A 22,122-nucleotide genomic window follows, 5' to 3' on the forward strand; every position below is an offset into this window, starting at 1 on the left:
AATGAAGAATGAACCCAGGTCTGCCTGGTTCTAGAACATTCAATCACTCTGCAAAGCTGTTATATGTCAGAGCCATTCATGCTGGACCTTCCACTTTGGGGGTTATCTGTGGTGACTCAGGATGTTTCTGGAAAGTGACCCAGTTGAAGGGAGGGAGGGAAATGTGTATGCACATCTTGCCATATCTATTCATGTTTGACACAGTCATCACTCCATCCTTCCAATTCAGGCTGAGCAAACAGCACTAGGCTGAAATGGAGCAGGACAGAAGACTGGAGATGAGCTACAGTCGTGTCAGCAGCTCCCCCAGAATCAGCAGTGCTGCCACACTGGGTGCTACTGGTCCTGGGTGAGGTGCTGCCCACTGGGCAGGAAGCAGTTAAACAACAAACCCAGCAAGGCAGCTGGGGTCAGCTCCTTTTATCCAGCTGCTGCAGCTGGGAAGGCGCAATTCATAATGTGACCAGGAAATAACTATGAAGTAGTGGTTTTTGAGGAATGGGGAGGGGGAGAGGGCATTTTTGAGGCGGTGATCAGCTTGGAAGTTGTTCTCTTTTTGCCACAAGCTGGAAATGTTTATAAAACCCAACCCAAGACATGCAAGGAAAAGGGTAGAAGTCATTCCCTGATATTAGCAGGCAGCTGCTATGAAGGAATTTGCACAGTACTTACTGGAAAAAGGGCAAACTTGCTTCAGTTCCAACAATGATCACATCTATACGAATGCATAGGAACAAGGAACGGGGGCGGGGGGGAAGCATAGCTGAGATATTTCCCTCCACCATCCTGGCTGTTTAAGGTTTTACCAGAACCTTGCTGAAAAGGGAATGGAAACAGCAGCAGCATCCCATTTAAATTATGGCTCTATCTGGCAATCATAGTACATGCATTTCTGTTTAACATAATTATTTAGTAAACTGTGAATGTTTTCATTCCATAATGAGGGTTCAGTTCTTGTCATCCAATTTTCTGTCCAAGGTTTAAAAGCACTGTTAAATGGGATGTTTTGGGTGTTCCTTTTAACTTTATTTCCTATTCTTTTTTTGTGTGTGGTAATGAAAATGTTCAAAAATTGATTGTGGTGATGAACGCACAACTATATAATGGTACTGTGAACAACGGACTGTACACCGTGGATGATTGTATGGTATGTGAATGTATCTCAGTAAAATTGAATTAAAAAAAAAAAGCATCGCTAAATTGACAGAAGGAAAGACCTGTTCTGAAAGGACCCAGCTGACATCTACGGTCAAGATGCTGGGGCTTCTAAGACACCACTGGAGAAAGTGTAAACTCTTTAGTCCTTTTGGAAATTATTTGAGCAAGTAAGAAACAGAGGCTCTCAAGATGCTCTGTTCTTTGACCAGTACCTCCCTTTCCATGACTCCATGCAAAGGAAATGCTAAAAACAGAAAAGAAAGTTTACAAAGCTGTTCACTTTGGTCTTATTTGTAATAAAAAACAAACAAACAAACAAAAAAGGATATTTTCACACAGTAGGAAGATAATAAATGGTTAGGTAAAATGTACAATTAAATGTCTTATGCTGCCATAAAATGATGTTTAAGAATATATGAAGCATGCAGAAATACTGGGATATGATCCTAACCATTCCACTGAACTCTATTCTGACCTCCATCCTGGAATCCTATGGTTAATCCTCTGTCCTCACCTCACTCAGATGCTCAGTAGCATTTGACACAAGGGGTCACTCCTCCTGCCCCTCCAAACACTTTCTCCTATAGATGCTACTGCTTTTCTTCCTACCAGGTAGGCAATCCATCGCAACCTCCTCCTCTGCTCAATCTGTGCAGGCTGGAGTGCCCTCAGCTGAGTCCTGGGCCCTCTACTCAGCTCAATCTACTCTCCTCCAGGTGGTCTTAGCTGTCCCATAGCTTTAAATACAATCTATATGCTGACGACCCCCAAACTCATATCCCCATCAGGTCTTCTTATTCACTCATCAGAGGTATCCAGAACAGCACCCAAGTATTAAAGTATTTATCAAATAAATGAACATTACAGAAAAAAAAAGAGAAGCATGCAAAATTATTTACTCATTGTGATCAAAATTAGGTAAAAATAAAATACCTAAACAAACATAAGGAAAAGACTGGAAGGAAATACATCAAAACTGTTTAATACTGATTGCTTTGAGTGGTGGGACTCTGAGTAATTTTATTCAGCTGTATTTTCTAAAATCTATAAATACAAAAGATTTACTTATACAATGATTAAGACAAAACATGATCTCATTAAAAAAAAGAGAATGAAAGGGAGAAAGAAGAGAAGAGAAAAGAAAAGAGAAGAAAAGAAAAGAAAAGAAAAGAAAAGAAAAAAGAAAAGGGATTCTGGCTTCCAAATGGGTGAATGGGTGAATGGGCCTCTTAACGATCATCACACTCTATATGACAGCATTATCCGCATACCCCTTCACTAACCCTCTCTCTCCTAAAAATATCTGTGTACTATCCATTGCACTTATCAGTGCTAGTGTATCACTCATACTATTTCATCTTGGAGTAAAGATCTGATAAAAATTCGACTGAGGATCTTCAAAACTGTTGGGAGCTGAGCATCTTAATCCAAAGGCTGAAATTCCTTTATTCCTTATAAAGAAAATAAAAGGAAAAATATGGCTTTTCCCCAAAGAACAGCAAAAGAATGCTGTTTAGAGGTATTTCAATGCCAGGGCAAGATCATTTATGGTATGAACCAAAGGTAACACATAAAGCAGTCAGCTAAAATGGGATTAAAGAATGCTTATTTTAATGGGAGTTAACACCAGGGAGTTTACATCAAAACATAAAAAGAATTTGGGCTACAATAACAAACAGGATCTATTTTTGGAAAAAAATTGAAGTTGCAAACTGTCAGATAAGGCAAAACTAATTTTGTGAAAGTATGAAAATATGGCAAAACAGAACAGCTATGTAGGAAAAAAAGACAGAATGGGGATTAAGGTAGGAATGCCAAAAATGGAAGAGTAAGTTAGGAGAATTGGTGAAGAAAGGATCAAGTTGGCAAGGAAAAGAAAACACCAAGACACCAAACACATTTTAAACAGTCATGTCAGATTATTCAAGGACAAGTGAAAAAGTGCCAGCAGGTTTTAGGAGTGAAAAGTTCAATGGTAGAGGGGATAAAAGTAGACCTAGTACTTTTCCTCAAAGGATATAGAAAGACTGAATCGAGACAGAGAATACTGCTCAAAAAGTGAATAATATGATCAAGGTCATAAGGAGGTGAAATGCTCTGGAGATGTGTAGTAATGTAATTTATCATCCAGACAGGGGCCTTTGAAAGAGACACAATCCATAATTATGCCAGGACAAAAGGAGTAAAAGGATAATCCAGGCAAACTGAGGTGCGGTAACTGTATTTGTAGCCAATTTCAAAGTAGATTTTAAGGAATGCTTAAAAAACTGTTACTGTGCTCCATCAGGACAAATGCCCACTTTTTATTACAGATACTTAGTAATGCTCCCTTTGCCATCCTGAATTGAAATTCACTGCTAATCACCCACACATACAATTTCAAAAAGAAAATAAATATAAAACCCTCACTATAATATAATGGAGAAAGAAAAGGAAAGCAAATTATAGTATTTATTTCACTATGTAAATGTTCAGGTACGACTATTTCAATATGTAAATGCCCAATAACATTAGAGACATAACAAAGTGGTCAGATGCTGATATTGATTTATAATAAATGATTGGAACGTGAACAATCAAAAACCACACGGCAGGAGAGAGGTGGCACAGGGAGCTGTGGAATTTGGTTAGTCCTCTAGAGCAGCTGGTAAACAACCAGGAACAACTAGTAAATCGTCTGGAAAAACAGTTTGGGGGACATCCATGACTGGACACACATTGTATACCAGCATGGAATGGGTGAAAGAGCTGAGACCACAGCGTAGAACTGTAAGGAAAGCCCCCCGAATTGCGGAGCTGGCACCCCTCCCCGACTGGCATGGCAGTCTGAGCTGGAACACTCCCCTGTGGGAAAAAGAAGCGAACTCTGCTGGGGGAAAGGGAATGTAGCTCAACCAGGCTCCAATTACAGTTTTTTTTTTTTGTTTTTTGAGAGTGAAGGAAACCAATCATAGTTTTAATTAACAAATCTGGGCTACCAAATACAAGCTATGAGGACAGATAAACCCGGAGCAAGCAGGAAAGGAACCCTGAGGTCACTCTCAGCAGAGAGGAGGTGGGACTGATGGGAAAAAAAACAAAAAAAAACAAAAAAAAAACAACTAGCTAGAGTTCTGCAGCTATGAAAGTCACTATTATTCCATACAGCAGCTGCTAAAAATGCTGAAAAAAATATCAGACTACAATTAAAGATACGAATGAAGCTTATCTGGTTAGGACTAAGGCAAATCAGACTAAAGGGTAAAGGATAATATTGACACTGTTTTAAAACTTCAACTTCTGTGTGAGACCAGAAGTTGAAAAATTTATATCTTCTGTAGCAACACTATCTAATTTAAATTTTATGGACAGTTTATTCAAACACCATAACTACATGGAACCTTGAATAGAGGGTGAGATCTTGTTGGTTTGTACATGTTAGTGTGATGCCCTGATTCATCCCAGAGTAATTTGGTCAGAGAATAAAATTGTATTTGCAAAGCCCCCTTGAGGGACTGGGGAAAAATGTAGAAATATTAAACTTCCCCATCAGAGAATTCCTGATATTCTTGCAAGCATTGGTGACTACAATTTAATAGTCTGAGCTCTCAATCTTGAAGCTTGCCCTTATGAATGTATTCCTACAAAGGAGAGGCTAAGCCTATTTATAATTTTGCCTGAGTCACCCCCAGAGAATCTCTTTTGTTGCTCAGATGTTGCCTCTCTCTCTAAGCCAACTCTGCAGGCAAACTCACTGCCCTCCCCCCATGTGAGACATGACTCCCAAGGGTGTAAATCTCCCTGGCAACATGGGACATGACTCCCGGGGATGAGCCTGGTCCTGGCAATGTGGGATTGAGAAAGACTTCTTGACCAAAAAGGGGAAGAGAAATGAAACAAAATAAAGTTTCAGTGGCTGATAGATTTCAAAAAGAGTTGAGAGGTCATTCTGGAGGTTATTCTTATGCATTATACAGATATCCCTTTGTAGTTTTTAGTGCATTGGAATAGCTAGAAGGAAATACCTGAAACTGTTCAACTGTAATCCAGTGGCCTTGATTCTTGAAGACGACTGTATAACTATAAGCTCTTAAGGTGGGACTGTGTAACTGCGAAAGGGAGTATGACTGACACTCCCTTTATCCAGCATATGGACAGATGAGTAAGAAAACAAAGACAAAAAATTAATAAACAATAGGGGGGATAATGGGTATGGGATGATTTGGGTGTTGATTTTTAACTTTTATTCTTATTTTTATTTTTTTATTTTTTTTTGGAGTAATGAAAAATTGATTGTTTAAAAATTGTGGTGATGAATGCAGAACTATATGATGATACTGTGAACCACTGTTGTACACTTTGGATAAGTATCTGGTATGTGAATATATCTCAATAAAATTGCATTTAAAAAAAACTAAAAAAACAAACAACCAAAAAACCAACCAAACAAAAAAAAACCTATACTGTACAGGTAGTATAGGAAAATGAAAGCATACGGGTAGACACTAGAATAAAATTAGTGTTAGGATAAATAAAGGAGCAGATATATTATATATGAGAGACAGAAGAAAATAACCTTAAAAGAAAATAACATAGCAAGACAAGTTTCAGACCACTGAAGTGGAGAAAAAAGAGGCTATAGACAAGCTGTGTGTTAGAATGAAAAAACCGCAGCAACCCCAAAATAAATAAACTCAATGGGTAATTTTTTTACAATTCAGATTTCTCATCCCCATACTCCAAAGTTTCAAAAGATATGGGAGATGGCAATAAAATTCAATGAGACACCTACATTTCATGCACCTCTGCTAATTTAATAATATTTGGTTCTAAATCTGTTACGGGTCTCAAGTCTCCTCTGATCCATATTTTCAGGGCAATAGCATAGTTACTATATTTTCAACTACATATATAGCTAGAAATGCTGTTTCATTCAGTAGGAAAAAAATGTGCCTCATATAACTTCATTCCTTTTAAGCTTCCTTCTCCCTAATGGTCATCTCTTAAATTATTGGGCTTTTCTTGCATCTTCTTGAAAACTTTTCTTCAGACTAAGGAGCCACCAATTTATACTTGTGCTGGGTCCATTCTGGCAGGACATTCAGCAGTTATAAGGCATGTGGAAAAATTCTCATTGTGACTACTGTCTTGAGCAGTGCAGGACATCCAGCACCTCTGGACCCTGCCCATTAAAGGCCAGCAGCTCCCCCAAACCACAGGGAAACCAAAAGGACCCCAACAAATACCCTAAGTGCCCCTAGAGGGTGGTACTAACTCCATTTAGAGCCACTGGCTTAAGGAAACTTCGGAGAAATTCCTTGTATTATGGCTTCTGGTTAAGTATTAAATTCGATATTTAAGAAAAGTGAAAAAAAGTAGAAACTAAAGGTCACTGAAATTGCTCAATATGAGTAACAGTTTTGCAGAAATTCTACAACTAAATATTTCCTCTCTCTTCTTTAAAGCATTTTGCCTTTTTCTAAAGGCCAGAACTTGATTCTAGATATAATTCTATATACCAGTCTGAAGCTCTGGCTAATTCCTTATATACAGTAGAGACTGAATGAGTTTCTTAATAAAGATGGGGTCCCAAAGAAAGGCATGAATGGGTTGGTCAGGCAGTCAACAAATATTTTCTGAGCTCCTCCCAAGGGCCAAAACTACTCACCCTCATGGGTTAGCCCTGGGGACTCAGTAGCTGATAAAAGAGACACATCTTTGCCTTCACAGAGCTTACAGTCTAGTGGGGGAGGGGGAACACTAAAAAAAAAATCTATAATTTAAACACAAATAAGTTCAAGTGTACCAAGAACTGTGAAGAGCTGAGTACTCTGGGAACACTTCTAACCTAGACCACCTAGGGATAGGGAGGGAGACCTCTCAGAGGAAGAGAAGCTGAGACCAAAAGGACCAGCAGGATTTATAGGGGAAGAGCGGTGGGAGCATTACAGGTTGAGAAGTGGCACGGCCAAGGCTCCAGGTAAGAAAGAGCTTGGCTTCTTGTAAGAAGTGAAAGGTCTGTGTGACTGGAACTCAGCAGGCAAAGAAGGGCATGGAGAACTTAAGAAGGGCCAGTTCACGCACGTAGGGCCTTACTGAGGATAGTGAGTTTTCATTTAAAGGCAACAATAAATCACCAGAGGATTTTAAGCTGAAGAGTGATAAAATCCAATCTGGATTTTTAAAAACAGCAATGTAGAATTTAGAGTGGGATAAGACTGGAAATAGGGAGATCAGCTGGGAACTGTTGCAACAGTTAAGAGATAATGGCAGCCAGGACTGGGATGGCCATGGGGATGGACAGATGTGGACAAATGAGAACTACCTAGAGGATGGTAAATCTGGATGTGGCTGTAGTTGAGGATGCCTCAGACTGACTGGCTGCCCTCCTCCCCAAGGAGATGTGGGAAGCTGTGCCTTCTTGGGGGGCAACCAAAGTCCTAACCATAAATGTTAATGGGCCTCATTGTTACAGGCTGCCTATCACTCTATACACTGGGGGCTCATCTTACACAAGCTGTTCATTCTATATTCTTTACCTATGCAAGGAACTTTGTAGTTCACTGTTCCAGTCCACTCTTGCCGGTGTGCTCATGTACACATGTATATTACTGTTATGCTGTAATACTCAATAACAAGCATGTCCTTCTACAGAGGCTAAGGAAGTAATCCCAGGGTGCCAGATAGACATTTCAGGTGTTTTGTTGGGGGTTCCAGAAAACTGAAGAAGAATCAATTCTTCCTCAGGGGGTTGATATAAAACAGACACCTCTTAGAAAATAAGGTATTTTCTGGTCATTCATAGATAAGGCAGCAACACAAAGTTATGTTTTGAAAGAGGGAGTAGTTCAATAAATTGCTGCCAGTGACCTCTCAGTTGTCTTACATAAGTACTCTAAAGAGAAATTTAGATACTCTGAAGAGAAAAAATAACTTACGTCTTTTAGAGTCTTCTTTTGGGGCCAGGCATCCTAGCTCCCTTCTCCAGAGACCTTTTCCACTGTGATTCCACAAACTAAGCCAAGTAGCAGGCATTCTCTTTAGTACTTAAGACTTAATTTACATTTATTTATCAGAAAGAAAATAAAGAAAAATTTGTCCCCAGTTTGAGACACCCTTTCCACCCTGTCCTGTTCTGATGTAGTGTCAGTCAACTGGCTGCTGTGGTCAGTATAGATGTCAGATCAAAAGCCACTCAATGGGCAAGCACAGTACATGGGAAGGCCATTACACACATGGATCTGGAGAAATTCATTGCATTAATAAGTGACCCATTTTTGTTGGGGACCACGAAAATTATGGTTTATCAGAGACTAGTGAAAACACACAAAAAAACTATAATTGGATTACCTGTAATAAACCCATGTGTTCAGAAAAATAAACATAAATTTGAAAAGATCCATGAAAATCACATGATCACCTCGATTGAAAAACCACATGACCATCTCGATTGATGCTGAAAAGGCATTTGACAAGATTCAGCATACTTTCTGGATAAAAACACTTCAAAAGGTAGGAATTGAAGGAAATGTCCTCAATATGATAAAGGACATATATGAAAAACCCACAGCCAACATCATACTCAGTGGGGAGAGACCGAAAGCCTTCCCTCTGAGACCAGGAACAAGACAAGGATGCCCCCTGTCACCACTGTTATTCAACATTGAACTTGAGGTTTGAGCAAGAGCAATTAGGCAAGAAAAAGAATAAAAGGCATCCAAATTGGAAAGGAAGAAGTAAAACTCTATTTGCAGACAACATAATCCTATTTTGGGAAATTCCCGTGAAATCCACAACAAAGCTACTTGAGGTAATAAACAAATTCAGCAAAAAGGCAGGATACAAGAACAATGCACAAAAATCGATAGTGTTTCTATACACTAGGAATGAGCTAACAGAGGAAGCAATTTAAAAAAATTCCAATCACAATAGCAACTAAAAGAATCAAGTAACTAGGAATAAACTTAACCAAGGATGTTAAGAACCTGTACTCAGAAAACTACAAAACACTGCTTAAAGAAATCAAAGAAGACCTAAATAGGTGGAAAGACATTCCGTGTTCATGGATAGGAAGGCTAAATGTCATTTAGATGTCAATTCTACCTAAATTGATCTACAGATTCAATGCAGTACCAATAAGAATTCCAACAACCTACTTTGAAGAATTGGAAAAGTTAGTTATCAAATTTATTTGGAAGGGAAAGGGGTCTCAAATAGCCAAAAATACCCTAAAAAAGAATGAAGCGGGAGGACTTACACTTCCTGACTTTAAAGCTTATTATAAAACCACAGTGGTCAAAACAGCATGGTACTGGCACAAAGATAGACAAATTTATCAATGGAATCAAATTGAGAATTCAGAAATAGATCCTCAGATCTACAGTCATTTGATTTTTGACAAGGCCCCAAATCCACTGAACTGGGACAGAATAGTCTTATCAATAAATGGTGCTGGGAGAACTGGATATCCATATACAAAGGAATGAAAGAGGACCCCTACCTCACACCCTATACAGAAAATTTACTCAAAGTGGATCAAAGACCTCAATATAAGAGACAGGACCATAAAACTCCTAGAAGAAAATGTAGGGAAACATCTTCAAGACTTAGTGATAAGAGGTAGCTTCCTAGACCTTATACCCAAAGCACAAGCAATGAAAGAAAAAAATAGATAAATGGGAAATCCTCAAGACTGAAGACTTCTGTGCATCAAAAGACTTCATCTAAAAGGTGAAAAGACAGCCAACTCAATGGGAGAGAATATTTGGCAACCATATATCTGATAAGGGTTTGATATCCAGTATATATATACAGAAATCCTACAACTCAACAATACAAGGATTAATAACCCAATTATAAAATGGGCAAAAGATATGAATAAACATTTCTCCAAAGAGGAAATACAAATGGCCAAAAAGCACATGAAAAAATGTTCATCTTCATTAGCTATTAGGGAAGTGCAAATCAAAACCACAGTGAGATATCATCTCACACCTATAAGAATGACTGCTATTAAATGAACAGGAAACTATAAGCATTGGAGAGGATGTAGAGAAACAGGAACACTTATTCACTGCTGGTTAGAGTGTAAAATGGTATAGCCGCTGTGGAAGACAGTTTGGCGATTCCTCAGAAAACTAAATATTGAGTTGCCATATGACCTAGCAATTCTGCTACTGAGTATATACCCAGAAGATCTGAAAGCAGGAACACGAACAGACAATTGCACACTGATGTTCACAGCAGCATTGTTCACAATTGTCAAAAGATGAAAACAATCCAAATGCCCATAAACAGATGAGTAGTACATATACATATGACGGAATACTATGCAGAAATAAAAAGAAATGAAGTCCTGAAGCACGTGACAACATGGATGAATCCTGAGGACATAATGCTGAGTGAATTAAGACAGACACTAAAGGACAGAAATTGAATGATTTCACTAATGTGAACTAACTAGAATATGTAAACTCAGAATCTGAAAATGTAGAATATAGGTTACCTAGAAATAAACACAAGTTAGAGAAGAGGGAGTGGTAGCATAATTTGTTCAGAATATATAATGAGGTTGAACTTAAAATATTTAGAAATGAGGTGAGGGTAGCTCGTTAGTGGAAATATAAGGAATACTGCTGTATTGTAGGTGATTTAGGTTGAAAAGGGTTGGTTAGAGTCATGTATGTCACCGACTAACACTACAAATTTAAATAAGTACTTGTGTGAACCAGTACAAATGTACGATACTGATACAAAGAGTTAATAATGGAGTGGTATGTGGGGGGAAAAATACCTATTGCAAGCTATGGACCGTAGCTAACAGTAATACCCCAAAATTCTTTCATCAGCAGTAACTGGTGTACCACACCAATACTAGGGGTCAATAATAAGGGGAAGATAAGGAATATGGGGTATTTTGGGTTTTCTTTTTTTGTGTCTATCTGCAAATTTTCTTTTGGGAATAATGAAAATAATCTAAAAGTGAGGATGAGGATGATTGCACAAATAAGTGATGATACCGTGAGATACTGATTGTATAATTTGGATGGAATATATGATCAATGAATATATCTCAGTAAAATCTGGAAAAAAAAATCCTTGAAGCAAAGGTACCCACATAGTGTGTATGTAACTTTAGCTGTGGCTAAGGGGAGCAGTTCATTATGAGAGCTACATGAAGTATGAAAATGGAAAAGAATGATTAATGAGTAGAATTCAGTCCACTCATACACTGGAACAGATGTAACTCTGAAAACCGCCCGGCCTCATGTTCCAGGCCTTCTACAGTCTTCTTCCAATCTGTCCTTCCAGCTTTATTTCCCACCACCCTCTGCCTCTACTCCCTGGCCCTGAGCTTACCCCACCCCCGGCCTTACTTCTCTCCACTTCTCTCAAACCTCCATCATCTGAATCTCATCTGCCTGTATAAATCATACTCATTTCTCCTGGACTAGCTCAAGTCCCTCTTCCTCCAAGAAGATATCACAGAGTATTCTAGCCTCTAGAGGTTACATTTTCCTCTGAACACACCGTGCCTTATGACTGGAGTTGTGCTTTAACTTACTTTTCAATGTTTCTACATCTTATCCGACTACTCAGGTTCTTGCAGAAAGGATCTGACAAAGTATTGTCTCCCACATAGTACCATAAAAAGTCAGAACTTAATAAAAACAAACATACATTGAATCTTAATTGTAAAATAATAATGAATAATGAGGTTGAGAAGGGCAGTGTCTTGAGGGCAATGACTAAGTGTCACTGTTCTGTATATAACTCCTGCACAACGTTAGCATATTCAAACTTGATTAATGAGAAGAGGCTAGAACTATGAACAACTGGGCAAAGCACAACTCCACAAAGGGCCAGGGGTGGAGACGGAAGAAGGAGGTGGAGGAGAAGGCAACATCAAAGGTAAGAATCAAAAATGGGTCATGACGCAAGGGGTATTGTGTATTTTGGAGGAAAAAAGACTCAAAGACAAAGTGGAATGTGAAAATAAAAAAGAAGGGAGTCAAGATAAAGGAGATTTTGAAGTTATCTTTCAAGAACAGAATGAGACCAAGTAATGTGTCATCTAACTCTTCTGTATGCCAAATAAGTGAGGCTTAGCCTTGATACACAATTATTTCACACCAAAGGGACTAGTGGGGCAAAAAGAATAACTTTCATCTCTACCCCATTTATATCATTAACTTTGAAAAGACAGAAAAGGACAAAAACGCAGCTCATTTTACGTTTCCTTCTGGGTAAAAAAAAATAAGGAATATGCCACTAAAAAAAGAAGGATTGTAAGGGAATTTTACAGATTGAAAAGAGTTTATAAAAAGCATACACGGGAAATATAATTATAGATCTTTAAGAAAGGTAAGAAAGTTAGATAAAGGAAGATAGTACAAAAGAAATTAGAGGAGTAAAACGCAAAAAGAAAATCCTGACAGACATTCTGGAGGAACAGAATAATTTAAAACTCAGCCAATACAAATAGACAGGGACTTAGAAAGCATAACGTCATCAATCGGATCCAACGTGATGCTAACAGGAATCAGAGAACTCTGTCCCGGAGAAAGGGTAAGGGAGGAAAGATGGCAAAGCAACATTCCCTACAAATTCAAAATCACCCCAGAGTGTTGGCATCGGTGGTACCAATAAAGCCGGACTGGACAGTCACTAGGGCGGCTCTTCTCCATAATCCCACTGACATGGGACCACCCCCCCATCTGCTGTCATGTTCTGGGCCCCATGCCGCCTGGGCCCTCTCTCTCACATGGTCTGGGAGCTTTGGTTGATTGACTGCTGGTTTCATGGCAGTGTAGAGACCAGAAGCAACAGCACTGGGCAGAGGTGGGGAGGAGTGGTGGAGGCTGGGGGGTGGGATGGTACGCTTGGGGAGAAGACGGGCAGGAGGCTGACAATCTGGAAGAGGAGAGCTGGGTAGGACTGCTCAAGACTAGGCCTGGTTTGAACAGGGGCAACTAAAAGGCAAAGCAAACACCTACGGCTCTTGGCAGTTCACTGGGCCAGGGGTGTAGTGGAGGCAGCAGCAAAGGAAAATTCAGATCTTTCTGGCACAAAGGAACAAAAGCCACAAAAGTGAGGTGGAGACAAGGGACAAAGGTGAGCCACTTTCTGTCATATCAAAGGCCAACATGTCTTTAAAAGACTCAGCAAAAAACTTAATTAAAAAACAAACAAAATTAATAAAAATAAATAAATAAATAAAAGACTCAGCACACTCATCCCTCTGGTTTGGATCTGGGAAATGCTTTCTACATGGAAACAACTGTTTCTCAGACAGTTTTCCAGAAATAAATGTTTAAGGACTGGAGACCAATGGCTAGCCTCTCCACATCAATCAGGTTATTTGCATAACTCAAATCATGATTTTTCTCCTTGATGTACTCCAATGACTTCCCATCGCCAGGGTCTAAAAATAAAAGCCCTCCATGGTCCTGCCCCTGCTACCTCTCCCAACTTATCTCCACCACCACCTGCCCTCACTCTTCTCCAGCCCCATCGGCTTTCTTGCTGTTCCTCGTTTCCACCTCAGGCCTGTGGTTGTCTCAAAATATGTCAACGAGGAAATTGAAACTCTTTGTTTGGGGGTTTTATTTCTGGTCCCAGAAGCAACCTCAGACCACATGCAGAGCAGTGGAGAGTTAATGCCTCAGGGAGAAGCCCTCAACTAATGACAGATGGGGAAACGGTAGGAAAACAGCCCAGCTCCCTTGCCCTCAGTTGAGATAACTCTAAGGTGCATGTTCCATGCTGTCTCCCAGAGTTCCCCAGCCAGACTGAGCTTCAGCTGCCCACAGTGGTAACTTGCTTGGTAACATCTCCTTCACTGGCTCTGTCCTTTCCCTGTCTCACTTCCCCAGCCCAGTGCTTTCTAGAAACCCCTCCAAATAGACCACATGCACAGGAAAAAATATATATGTCCACAAATCACCTTCAAAAGGTATAATCTAATTCCCCTTTCATTGAATGAGGCAACAAACCATTGTACTAAGATTTTTTTGCCCCCTTGAGGGTGACATCACCCCTTTGGGAATGCCTGCTCTAGGGGAAGCCAGCTGCCAAGTTGTGAGGACACGTAAACAGCCTGTGGAGAGGCCCACATGTAGAGAAACTGAGGCTTCCCATCAAGAGTCAGCACCAACTTGCCAGCCTCCTGAATGAGCCACCTTGGAAGTGAATCTCCCGGCCCCAAACAAGTAATCACGATGACTTCAGCACTGGCCAATATCTTAACTGCCCAGTTATGCTGCTCCCAAATTCCTAAGCCACAGGAATTATGAACATAATAAATCTTTCTTGTTTTAAGCCACTAAGTTGTGGGGTAAGATTTCACTTAGCAATAGGTAATAATCCAAGGTACTTGCTGTTACCCCTGTTAGGATGGTTTTCACTCAGATGCTTGCATGGCTTGCTGTTCATTTCTCTCTCGCAATTCTGGGAAGTTCTTCAGATTTCTGCATAATCTTTATCCTCAGAGTGGCTTTCTTCAGAGTTTGTGATGGTTAATTCTATGTGTCAACTTAGCTACATTATGGTGTCCAGTTGTTTGGTCAAGTGAGCACTGGCCTGATTCTTAATGTGAAGGTATCTAGTAAATGGGCCTAAATCATTAGTCATCTGATTGCATCTATGGCTGATTGCATCTACAATCAGCAAAAGAGATTGCCTTCAGCTATAAGAGGAGTCTCCTCACCCTATCAGTTGGAGGCCTTAAAGGAGAGCTGAGGATTTCAGCAGTCAAAAAGAATTTCCATCTCTACTTTTCCTGGTGAATTTGACATTACCTTTCTTGAGTTTCCAACTTGTGACCTGTACTACAGAATTCAGACTTGCCAATTCCCATAGTAGGTAAGCCAATTCCTATAACAAATCTCTTAATGTTCACATATATATTAAACATTATATATATATACCCTGTCAGTTCTGTTTCTCCGGAGAACACTGACTAATATGGAATCACTCTGTTTCCTTTATTTTCTCTTCCTAGCATTTAATTCTACTAGAAAGGTTATATTTGTTACTTACGGTATAGTCTCTCTCTCCCAGAAAAAAGTAAACTCTATGAGGACAGGGGCCCGTCTGAATCATTCTCAGCTCTATCTCCAGACCCTCAAACAAAGCCTGAAAGAACAGGAATGGAGTAGTGAAAGGAGCGGTGGATGGAGGGACGCGCTCCTCAGTTGGGAAGGCATTCTAGGGAGAGGGGACACGTCTTTGCTTTCTGACAGAGAGAAACAAAAGTGGGCAGCCTCAGAACCTATTGCCTACAAGGGAGGAAGCTGGGGAAAGAACCCCACAGGAACAGAGATGGAGGAGAAGGAATCTGTGCCCAATAGGAACGTGGATGGCCAAGGCCAGAACCAGAAGGGGGGGGAGCTGGTTTTTGCCCCACCTAGTTATTTATTTCAAAGGAAACTCCACAAGGGGAGGTAGCCCCTGACCCAATCTATTTCACAGCAAATGAGCTGTTATTATTAAGAAATCGTTCCTTGTCTTCTTATGCTGAGTGGTTTATGGCTTGGGATTTATTTTTCAGATAAAAATAAAGCTCACCCACTTCCTCTGAAACTGTTGTTCTTCCTATCCTTTCCCTAAAATAATCCTTTATTTTTCAGTATCACCTCTAAAGCTTTACTCACTGCCCAGGGCACCAGACATGTCAATCATGGCTAGGTAACTGTGTAATTTATCATTCAAACTCAGACTCTTCTGAAAGCGAGAGGAGTCTCTATTTATAGTTATATTGGCATAACAGGCATTAACTGAACACATGGTCACCCTGACACATCTGTGACCATGGGCCTGAAAAAGGGGCAGCCATTTGGTGGCCATGTTTTATGTTCATTCCCCTGCCCTGTCCCATGTAGACTGGACCAGTGGTGGCAGCCCTCTTAAGGACGGCTCCAAGTCTTACCAGTGACATGGACTGTGGGCTGAATGCCAGTTAGCTATGATCACATAACTCGTGGCTCTGTATACATCTTTTCTTGGCTTGTTGCTACTTTCTCACAACCAGTTTGCCTTTCCAGCCCATGTCACATACACATTGCTAACTCTTAAAGCATCTCTGCATTACTTAGCTGATATTCCCAATAGTCAGTTCACGAAGAGGTATATTACAATCAAGACTAACTTTCATTGAGCACTGAGGGACAATTCCTAGGCCACTGCTTTGCAAAGTACTGGTTCCCTGACCAGCAGTATCAACATCACTGGGAAACTTGTTAGAAATGAAAATTCTGAGACTCTACTCCAGAACTACCACATCAGAAATTCTGGGGCTGAAGGCCTAGCAATTTGTGGTTTCACAAGCCCTCAGGTGATTCTGATGCACAGTCAAGTTTGAGAATCACTTTAATATGCCAAATATATCATGTGTTTAATTTAATCCCTACTTGCCCCTCAAAGTGTGGGCTGTGGACCAACAGCATGGGTATCATCACCTGGGAGCTTGTTAGAACTGCAGACCCCACATCACACCACTGCATCAGATTCTGCATTTTACCAGGATCCCCCAGATAATTTATGTGCATGTACATTTGCATTAAACAACCCTGTGAGTATAATCCATAGAAAGGCCTGCCAGTTTGGCTTTCCCTGGGCTCCTGAGCTTATGTTCTTAAAATTAATGCTCTATTTCTTGAAGTAACTTACATTACTCTCTGGCCCCTGAAACACAAAAGGCCTTCTCCAATTAACACCGCCCTGTCTGGTGTGAGCATCACCCCTCACTCCACCCCACCCCTAAGGTAGATATGATTGTCTGGTTCTTCTCACTACCTTGTTCACACATGTGGGTTTCTCTTCTTTTTATTCTGGGTAAGCCTTGTTTTTCCCTATTCGAATGGGAGCTGCTAGAGCTGCACTGGCCAAGAGCGTAGCCATTAGGCAAACGTGGTTACTGAGCGCTTGAAATATGGCTAGCACGAATTTAGATGTGCAGTAAATATAAAATACACCCAGATGTTGAAGAAGGTAAAATATCTCATTAACAATTTTTATATTGATTATATGCTAAAATGACAACATTTTGGACATATTGGGTTAAAGAAAATATTTTAATAAAATTGATTTCACCTGTTTTATTGTGTGGCTACTAGAACATTTGAAATTACATACGAACATATGTGGCATGCATTCTCTCTCTACTGGAGCCTGTGGCTCCTCCATTAGAGAGAAAGTTCCCTGTGGGCAGGTACAATCTCTCTTCTTGCTCTGTATCAAGCCTCAGTGACCAACCCTCTGGAGGTGGGTGTCAGAGCTGACTTCAGAGCAGTGTTTCCAGGGGCTCAGACCAGGGTTGCTTCCCACTGCCTAAGATCCCTTTTGCTCTGAACAGCTGCATGATTCTGTTGTTAAGGTGCTTGTCCTCATGGGAATACTGCATGTTTCTTGGCCCTGATTATGATATAATCCACACAGGATTATTGTTACCCCTTTCCTTCTGTGAGTAGCTCTGAGGTTCAAATAATTACAAGGCTACTGTTTATTGGATGCCTACTATTTGCCAGTATTACCTTATCTTGACACCATTAGCTCCAGTTTACAGAAATGGAAACAAGGCTCAGAAAGGTTAATTTCCCGATAATTAGAAATTAGTAGAGCTAAATTCAATCTGAGACCATTTGACTTTCTTTCCATTGTACAACACTGCCTCCTAAACTTGACCACTAGGCAGTTAAAATGCTCTGCGTATCTATTACACTCTTAATACCAGGACCTCTGCTCTTTCTAATGAAGAAGCATAGCACAGAGAGCTGGGGAGAAGGCTGCTAGATTCCCTCTGTCTAAAAGTATGGGCTAGGCCGGCACACGCAATACCTTAACCATGATAGAAGGGCTGGGAGCACAGCGGTTCCTTCCAGGTCTATGGTCTATGGGGTGGAGCCAAGTCACAGAGCAGCTGAAATTGGTCTGTGATGCAAAAGCTGATTGTATACAGGGCTGTCCTACATTTAAACAGGCTGCAGCTTTCAGGCCATCCTTTATTTCCTAGTTTGGAAGGATAAAACATATTAAAGGGTCTGGGTCTTAGTCTCCCCAAATTAAATCCAAAGGTCTCATTCCTCTATAGCTCTCTTGTTTCTTTCCCCTGCCCATGTACCATGACCTACTAAAATATTTTCTGCTTGGCAGACATCAGAACTAACTTTCTGAACAATGGGATCTGAGATAAAGGCTTTCAGATTATCTGGGTTTTACATACCTCCCCTGCCCTCCCTAACTCTCTCCAGTCTTCCTTTGACATGGATCTTAGAAAACGAGGGCCAGCCCAGGCTGTAGAGACCACCGACTTCAAATCCTTTATTCTGCAGAAATAGAAGCCCAGGGGTTTAAAGTCACACATGTGGTTGGGAAAAGCTGGAACCCGAACCTTGGACTCCTGACTCATACTTCAGTGCTTGCTCCACTTCGCCTGCTCCAAACAGCAAATCAAAACAGGCAATGGAGTGATATTTATTTGTGGGACTCAACAAGTTTGGGCACTGAAAAGTGGATGATGTAGGGGAAAGCATGGCACCAGAATGGCAGAGATGGAGTCCATCTCAGGCTCTGACCAGCGGCCATTTTCCTTCTGGATGCCCCAGCCCACAGGCACTTGAAGGTCATTAAAATGAGTGAGTCACTCAGTTAAAGAATCAGGGGAAATTATCCAAACTATGCACACTCTGCCCTGTGAAAAAAGCCTGTCTGTTCTTTCCCTGGATTTAGGGAAACAGGGTAAACAGGGCAAGGAGTGGCCATTGACCCAGGAATATTTCACCCCCTTCCGGAACCTTCTCTGGCTACCTCACTCCTCTATCCATACAGTGATCTCCTGGAAAACCAGGCTGGGAAGACTGTCTTCTAAGAGAGGAGAAAGTGAGTCTGATCCCCATTTTGCAAGCTCTAAGAAAGGTCTGGAAGGGTTTGAAAGAACCTAGCCTACTTCTGAGGGGCTAACAATCCCCCATGTCCTTTCAGACATCAAGATCTTGAAGCCCCAGCCAATGGCCTGAACTGGAAATGTTCTCACCAGTGGGGAGGCTTCTGCAGGCCAGGGGACACACTAGTAGCAAAAGAAATAGTTTCACTTATGGTCAAATGTTTTAAAGCTAATAGAGCTTTTAAGTACAGAGGAGGAGGTAAAAAAAAACAATGAAGTAACTAACTGGGGTTAACACATGGGTGTGTTTATTTCTTGTATATTTTTCTGAGTTTTCCAATTTAATATTATAATGGGCTTGCATTATTTTATAATGATGATGATGATGATTATGAATATTGCTTGTTCATTTCCCAAATATTTCAGTATATACCAAATGCCAGGGATTGTTCTAGATGATGGCAATTCAACAGTGACTAAGACAAAGTCTCTCTCCTTCTAGGGCTTCCATTTGGTGAGAGAGTAGGGGTGGAGGAGATAATCTAATGTGAGATGGTGCTGAGTCCTAGGGAGAAAAAATTAAGAGAGAGGTGAGAGGATGGAGAGCCATGGGGGACAGCATGGCCAGAAAAGGCTTCTCTAAAGAGGTGACATTTGGGCACAGACCTGGAGGAAGTGGAGGCTGGGTCAGAGGAAGAGCCAGAGAAAGAACCCTTTTCTTAGACAGGGTGAAGGCCCTGGGCCTTGCTCAAGGCAGAACAAGAAGAACAAGAAGGGTAGCATGACTGCGGTGGGGTGAGCAGGGCGAGGAGATGGGTCTGTCAGGAGCCAGACAGGTGTGGATAGCCAGGCAACCGCTAGGTCAGGCAGGACTTTGTCAGGCCACACTAAGGAGACTGCTGATAGTCTAAGCATGAGGGGAAGCCACAGGAATGTTTGAGCGGACAAACATTTTCTCCTGGGTAGTCTTTCTTGTTTGCAGGGAACATATCTCTCCCATTAGATTGGAAGGTCCTGGGTTCAAGGATGGGGGGTGCTTCTTCCTGTAGGTTCTTCCATCTCCCAAAAGAAGATCTGAAAGCAGGTTCTGGAGGACTTGGGGAACTGGCCAGCTCATCTCCCACCAGGACTCTCGCCTCCTGGTACTCACCTTCTACTGTTAACTCCACTGTCACCTGGCGGGCACCACTATTGTTGGTGGCTTCGCAGGTATACTTTCCTTTGTCCTCCTCACAGACAGCATGAATGACAAGGCTGAAAGTCCCCCGGACACTGCAGTCCAGCAGGAAGCGGCTCCCACTGGTGATGGGTTGCCCATTTCTGTGCCAAGTCACCTGGGGCTCCGGGTAACCTCGCACCTTTAAGAGAAAGAAGAAAGAGTGAGAGCTTATATTTAGTAAGTACTTACTATGTGTCACTTATTGTTCTAGGTGCTCTGTATGTGTTAACTCATTTAATCCTTATAACAACCGCAGAAGCAGATACTACTTTTGTCTCCATTTTACAGATGAGGAGATGGAGGCACAGAGGTTTGGTAAATTCCCCAAGGTCTCTCAGGAACAAAATGGCAGAGTCAGGCATCCCTGCTCTAGGGCCTACTATACAAGTGACTTCCAGGCCTGGTTGCATACTACAATCACCAGGGGAGCTTTAAAAAAGTACTAGTGCCAGTTAAATCAGAATCTCAAGGGGTGGGGACTGAGCATGTTCTAGACCAGTCCTAACTGACATGTAAACTAATCACTTGGGGATCTCATTAAAACGTAGATTGTGATCTATAGGAAGTGAGGCCTGAGATTCTGCAGTTCAGACAAGATTTCTTACGATGTTGACACTGCAAGTTCCTGGAGCTCATGTTTAGTAGCAAGGTTCCAGACCTGTGCTGTCCAAAATGGTAGCCACTAGCCAATGTGGGGATTGAGCACTAGATATGTGGCTAGCTGTAACTGAGTTGGGCTATAAGTGTAAATTACACACTGAGTTTCAAAGACCTAGTATGAAAAAAAGAATGTAAAATATCTCAATATTTAAAATATTGATTACATGTTGCAAAAATAATATTTTTGATACATAAGATTATATAAAATATATTATTAAAATTAATTTCACCTGTATCTTTTTTTTTACTTTTTAAATGCGGCTACTAGATAATTTTAAATTACATACAAGGCTCTCATGATATTTCTATTGAGCGGTGCTGCTCTAGACCACTCTGCCTTTCTCTAATAATAGTTAGCAGTTAACATTTGTTGAGTGCTATGTGTTAAGCTCTTTTCTAAGCACTTGAGTCATTGTGCCTGGTAGCAACTCTTTAATAAAGAAGATACTTCCCAAGAGCGGGGAGAATGCAGAGATAAATTAAAAAACTGGCTCTTCAGAGGAACAGGGCTCAGTCAGTTCCATCAATGCACATACTGGGATACAAATTATGGGATGTTTTAGCACCAGAAAATGCACAGAAGACGTCATAGAAGCCTCCTGAGAAGGAGTTGTTTTCATTACAGAATGGTGGTAGCAATAGCTTTTATTCATGTATCCAAGAAAAGATGGAATGGATATGGATGAATGAAAACTAAATTTCACTGGGATGGCTCTGATTGCACTTACCAAGAGAGTCTTCAATGAGCTCTAGTAATAATTCACCTCACATCCTCCACAAGGTCAGAAAGTGATGCTATAACTGTGATGTGGGAAAAAGGCACAGGTGGGGAGTGTGTGCATGCGTGCCAAGGTGTCAAATACATGCAGCTCATTCCCTAAGCATACCAATCGAAGAAAGAATTGGGTTTTAAAAGCATCGGCAACTGCCTTTGGACCGTGCTCAGGTTCCCCACCTAGGTGTACAGCTCCTGCCCCCATCCTCAGACACACTTCTCAGTAGCCAGGATACGGATTTCATCCCAGGAAAGGAAGCCTCAAATCACAGTGAAAATCACCAAAGTGACCAGTCTCCTCTTTGCTTATTTTCATATAGTTAGCCGTTCAGTGCCAGTTTATGAATCAGGACAAGACCCTGCCCTCCCTACATCCACTAATTTGTAGTCAGGAGGCTTTAATTAAAAAGAAAGAAAAAGGAAACAGAACATCCAACAATAGGGGCCCAC

The 22,122-nt window shown here is 41.0% G+C and overlaps 1 protein-coding gene across 3 annotated transcripts in view; it reads right to left on the reverse strand.

Moving 5' to 3' along the window:
* The window catches only part of MYLK (myosin light chain kinase), a 319,613-nt gene that overhangs the window by 122,142 nt on the left and 175,349 nt on the right, over nt 1–22,122 (reverse strand). For all 3 annotated transcript variants that reach the window (XM_037837064.1, XM_037837074.1, XM_037837055.1), the window contains one exon: nt 20,169–20,376. In XM_037837064.1, the coding sequence (XP_037692992.1) occupies nt 20,169–20,376 (208 nt within the window). The remainder of the gene's footprint in view (nt 1–20,168; nt 20,377–22,122) is intronic.

Source organism: Choloepus didactylus, chromosome 1 (genome assembly GCF_015220235.1).
Source record: "Choloepus didactylus isolate mChoDid1 chromosome 1, mChoDid1.pri, whole genome shotgun sequence".
NCBI classification, from domain to species: domain Eukaryota; kingdom Metazoa; phylum Chordata; class Mammalia; order Pilosa; family Megalonychidae; genus Choloepus; species Choloepus didactylus.